The 4,853-nt window shown below is 57.4% G+C and overlaps 1 protein-coding gene across 4 annotated transcripts; it reads right to left on the bottom strand.

Moving 5' to 3' along the window:
- Positions 1-554: 554 nt before the first annotated feature.
- MARVELD1 (MARVEL domain containing 1) lies at positions 555-4,853 on the bottom strand. 4 transcript variants are annotated; one of them, XM_059398287.1, is made up of 3 exons: positions 2,622-4,853; positions 2,019-2,185; positions 555-1,516 (listed from the first exon to the last, which is right to left on the bottom strand). In XM_059398287.1, the coding sequence occupies exon 1, from the start codon at positions 4,658-4,660 to the stop codon at positions 4,139-4,141; it is 522 nt and encodes a 173-aa protein (XP_059254270.1). In that variant the 5' UTR covers positions 4,661-4,853; the 3' UTR covers positions 555-1,516; positions 2,019-2,185; positions 2,622-4,138. The 4 variants fall into 4 exon arrangements, with proteins under 4 accessions (XP_059254270.1, XP_059254269.1, XP_059254268.1 ...); XM_059398286.1 differs by lacking the exon at positions 2,019-2,185 and having other exon boundaries at positions 2,622-2,773; positions 3,314-4,853; XM_059398285.1 differs by lacking the exon at positions 2,019-2,185.

Genomic DNA, 4,853 nt, shown 5'->3' with positions numbered 1-4,853 from the left:
GGAGAAGCTGGCAAGGAAGCCTGCTCACTCTGCTTTCCTACCCTTTCCAAAGCACCTTATTCATCAGGCTGTGACTGGAATCAGGGGAAACCAGGTGGGGTGTGTCTGGGAGGCAATACCAGAGGAGGACTATAGTCCGTATCAGAACCTGAGCCCCAGAAGACCTCACTCAGTCCCCTCTCAGCTCTGTGACACTAGGCAAGGCACCATTCCTCCCTGTGGCTCATTTCCCTTTCTGCAAAATCAGGGAGTCGAGGGACCCTTTGGCTCCTTAACCGTAGTCATTCTGTGCCTGCCCGTTAGGGAGTGGAGCTTCCAAAAACAGAGGGGTCATTGAGAGCTGGGCTAGGAGCAACTTGAATTCCCACCCGCTTTTGTCAGGGGCAGACATAGGAGGTTTTCTTTCTCTGCTTCCTGTGTCCTGCCTTAATGCACTGAAAACCTGTGAACTCATTTTTCTTCCCCTCCCAGAAGGAAAGAAGAAGAGGATGGATGGAGGCTGGGAGAACCAGTACACAGGCTTACTGCAGGGGAGAGAAGACCTATACACCAACAACAGACAAACCAAACTTTATTCTGAAAAGCAAATTAGTAATCACCACTAAACTATTAAATGAGGCACATCGGTCCCCCTCACTACTGGCCCACACCCCTCCCACTCCCACCCTCTCCCACCCTCTCTTTTGGCCTTCGTAGAATACTAGAAAATTCCTCTACTGGATCCGCAAGTAGTCCCAGACTTTTGGACTGGTAGGAGTCCACAGTCCACTGTGGACTACCTCAAGCTGGACTGAGTCCTGGAGTCGAATGAGGGATGCCAAAGAGGCGGCCTCCAGTATTCAAAAATTCTGGGCCAGGTCAGGTGGCCATTCCTATGGTACAGGGTCTCAGCAGGAGGAGGGGGTGGGTGTGGGGGCTGTTTTACACGTCCTTCTCACATCTGGAGAAGCAGCTAGAAGCCAAGCAGGAAGGCACATCTAGAAGAGCCAGTGAGCTCTGGAATGTTTCAGGCACATCTGGTTGGATAAGATACCGTGAAGGCAAAGGAGACGTCTGCTCCTGAGTAAGGTCACCCAACCACAGACAGAGCACCATGAGCTCTGGGGGCTAGGAAGAGATCCTCAGGGCGCTGGTTCTGAGCTGAGGATGCAACTTCAACAGTGATCTGGAAAAAGAGAAAAGGAACAAAAGCTGGAGCTTAAACCCATTGTTTAGGGCATGGAGGTGCACGGCTCAGTTCCAGGTGTCTGGAATCTTGGAACCAAGTCACAGCATAAGGAGAATCGGAATTTCTCTTGTGTTAAGGCAAAATGAATCTTCACGCTTCTTGGATCTTCCTTTGGACAATGCTGAAGGGAAGCTGCTGGGCAGAGGTCATCCACTCTCCCCTCTGCTGGCCACTCTGCAGCGCTCTGCTGGCCCAGCCCAGAATGGTGCCCCTTGCCAGGGAAGCGAGCCCTGGGAGAGGTCGGCATGACCACTACGGGAATCTCCATGGCCTCAGAAACATGGAAACCTGCAAAAGAAGACCAAAGTCATCGCCAGCCAAGGTACCTCCAAGTAAGTATCCCAGGAAAGGCCAGCCCCAACCCCACCCCCTACCCCTGGCCTCCCCTGGCTCTGGCCAGCCCCAACCCCACCCCCTACCCCTGGCCTGCCCTGGCTCTGGCCAGCCCCAACCCCACCCCCTACCCCCAGCCTCCCCTGGCTCTGGCCAGCACCAGCGGTGGGGACCGAAAGAATGGGTGCGCCACCTGGAGGAAGGCAGCAGCACTCCAGCCTAAATGAGACCGCAAAGGGCTCAGTGTTCTAGGAGTTCCCAAAGGAAAGAAAACAACAGTAACAACAAAACAGCCACAATTTGAATGGGACAGAGTTTCAGTCTTGCAAGGTGAAAAACGTTCTGGAGGTGGATGGTGGTGATAGTTGCACAACCATCTGGGAACCTACATAAGGACACCAAAGCATACACTTTGAAATGGTCGAATGGTCAATTTCATGCTACATGTATATTTTACCATGATTTTTTTTAAAGTAGCCACATGAACAGTCTCGAATGTGTATTGACCGCCTTCTCTAGAGAGTACAGCCCTGTCCTGAGGAGGCCAAATCTCCAGAGTCCAGCTCCTAGCTCCACCCATCACAGCAGCTGGGAGACTCTGGACAAGGTAGACTCATCTGCCTCCTAGGGAAGAGGAGAACACGGCTCGCCACAACAGTGTCGAAAGAATGAAAGAAATACATCTAAATGCTTTAAGCAGTGCCCACATAAATGCTCTCATGTTCCGCATGAAACACGCCCCTCCCCGATCTTTGCAGGTACAACAGAAAAGCCTCACCCTCTCTACCTAAGCTTCAAAAAAACACCCCCCAAAACACACCCCCCAAAACACACCCCCTGTTCTAGTTTCTAATCCAGAGAGGGCTGAGCTTTTTCCAAGAGCAGACCTTTGCGGGATGTGGCAAAATGGCTGAACTGGTAGTACAAGTCTTTGGGCATTGTGGTTGTCACCCCTCCAACTTGCTCCCTGAATAAAAACCCCTCACCTTTTGGCAAAGGGGGCTCTGTATTTTTTATTCAAAGGCCTATGACCCCTCCCGAAATTCAGGAAGCACCTTACCTTATGGAGGCTGGGCCAGCTGTTCACCCCAACTTCGGAGCTTTCTCCTCTTTGGTGAGTGAGTCCCACTCCTGCCAGCTGCTCACGGTCCATGCCAGCATCTTTTATAGGCAATGTTCTTCTTAACAGGGACACCATCTGGATAACCTTGACTTTATTTTCCAAACAATGTAGAGGAATGTTCAGGTCCACCAATTCCCAGGTCTCTCATGTGCCTAGCAGGGACAGCTATCTTCTCCCTCATTGAGGCAAGCCCACCCTCTGCTAGAGAAATACCCTGGGAAGGAGAAGAAGCACCCCAGATCTTCAATCACACCAGAGCCAATGGGCTGGAAACGGTGGGAATGAATGATAGCCAAGACACAGGGATGCTTGGAAGTCTTAGGTGGCAAAATCTAATTGCTCCAGATCCACAGGCAGTTAACACTGTAAACTAAATTACTTGGGCTTCTTTTATAGCGGGACTTCTCAGAGCCTTTGATATGCTAATGAGCATCGTGAATCTTCAGGTGGGCGTGAGATAGCACCTTGACAAACCCATTTGAAAATGAAACCGTCTTTTAGACTGTAGCTCCTGAGCCGGGGTTCCTGGGAACACCCACCGCTTTAATGTAAACAGTGCTGGGCTGGGAGACTGGAAACGGGGTTCTAATCTTATTCTGGCTTTACCAAGGGCAAGGGGTGAGGCTCACCTTGACATTCCTTCAGGGTCCTGTAGGATCCCTAATGCAAAAAGACATTGGGAGGTGGGGGTGGTGGAGCTGAAGCCCGTGAGAGAAACGCTGGGAAGCTGAGGCCAGGGAAACTAGTGTGCGTTTGGGCCTGGCCTCCAGGAACCCCGAGGCCAAAGGCGGAACAGGCAAAGGTGAGAGCAGATTCCAAACGTGCAAAGGTGCAGCCCGCGGGCATTTCCGATCCATCCTCACCTTTGCAGACGCGCCCCACCCCAATGTCAGAGCACGGACCGCGCAGGATGCGCGCACAATCCCGAGCTGAAACGAAATTCTTCGCTCATCCTGAGGCCAATGGAGGCCTGTCCTCGTTTCTGTCCGCGGCTGCGAGCCTGCCCTTCACAGCGCTCGAAGCTGGAAGAGGGGCCAGGGAACGGGGATGCTCTTCCGAAGGCGGGCCGGGAGGGAAGGGGTAGTGGCGCAGCCAGAAGGCTGGTTCCAATTGGGAGCCTCCCCCGGATCTACGCGGCGCCTGTCCACGTCTCGCTCTCGGCACCGAAGGGGGCGAGGAAGCGCGAGGTTTCGCCTCGGACGGCCAGGATGCTTGGGGGCCCGCGGCTCGGATGCGGCCCTGCCCGGATCCCAGGAAACGGCGCAGGCGGCGCGTCTGACCTGACTCCAGGCGGCGGCTCTGCCGTCGGACGGGAACTGCGGGCCAGGGCGCCCGGGCGCGGGCGGGAGCGCGGGGCGACGCGTGGGTGCCGGGGCGCACGGGCGCGGGGCGGCGGCGGCAGGAAGGACGGGGGCGCCGGTCTCGGGAGGGTCCCCGCCCCGCGGCGCGGCGGCTCATGCCACCTCCTGCTCCCCCTGGTAGCGGCGGCAGCAGCCGTAGAGGGCCGAGAGCAGGTAGAGGCCGAGGCAGAGGCCGCCGCAGACGGCGGCCGCCAAGAAGGCGTGGTAGGCGCAGGCCATCTGGTAATCCTTGAGGTTGCAGTAGCTGTGGCTCTGCGTCTGGGCGATCATGATGCCCGTCGCGGCGCCGTAGAGCGCGGCCGCCAGCAGGTCGTGTGCCACGTTGACCACGAGCCAGCGCGAACCCAGCACGGGCACCAGCTCGTGCTTGCCCAGCAGCGTGAGGAAGTAGAGGCCCAGGGTCAGCAGCCAGAAGAGCACTGACACGAAGAGCGCGAAGTGCACGGGGCCCTGGTACCTGCTCGTGGCGATGGTGATCCAGAAGGCGGCGCCGGCCAGCAGCTGCAGCAGCCGCAGCACGCCCAGCGGGCCGCGCAGGAAGGCCCTCTGCAGGCGCACCGGCCCGCGAACCGCGCGCGCCTGGGGCGGCGGCTGGCGCGGGGGCGGCGGGAGCATGGCCCCCGGGCGCGGTGGCGGCGGCGGCGGAGCCCCGAGTAGCGGAATGGCGGCGCCGGGCTCGCGGGGGTGGCCCGGCCGACGTACCCGCTGCGCCCGCGGCGGCCTCCTCGCGTCCCTCCGAGTCCTCTTCGCGCTTCCTCTCCCCTTCTCCCCACCCTTCCTCCACTCTCTCCTCCCTCCAGCCCTCCTC

This window comes from Mustela nigripes, chromosome 4 (assembly GCF_022355385.1).
Source record: "Mustela nigripes isolate SB6536 chromosome 4, MUSNIG.SB6536, whole genome shotgun sequence".
In the NCBI taxonomy this organism is placed as follows: Eukaryota; Metazoa; Chordata; class Mammalia; order Carnivora; family Mustelidae; genus Mustela; species Mustela nigripes.
Note: the sequence above shows the minus strand (reverse complement) of the source record. Positions and strands in the feature narration are given on the sequence as shown.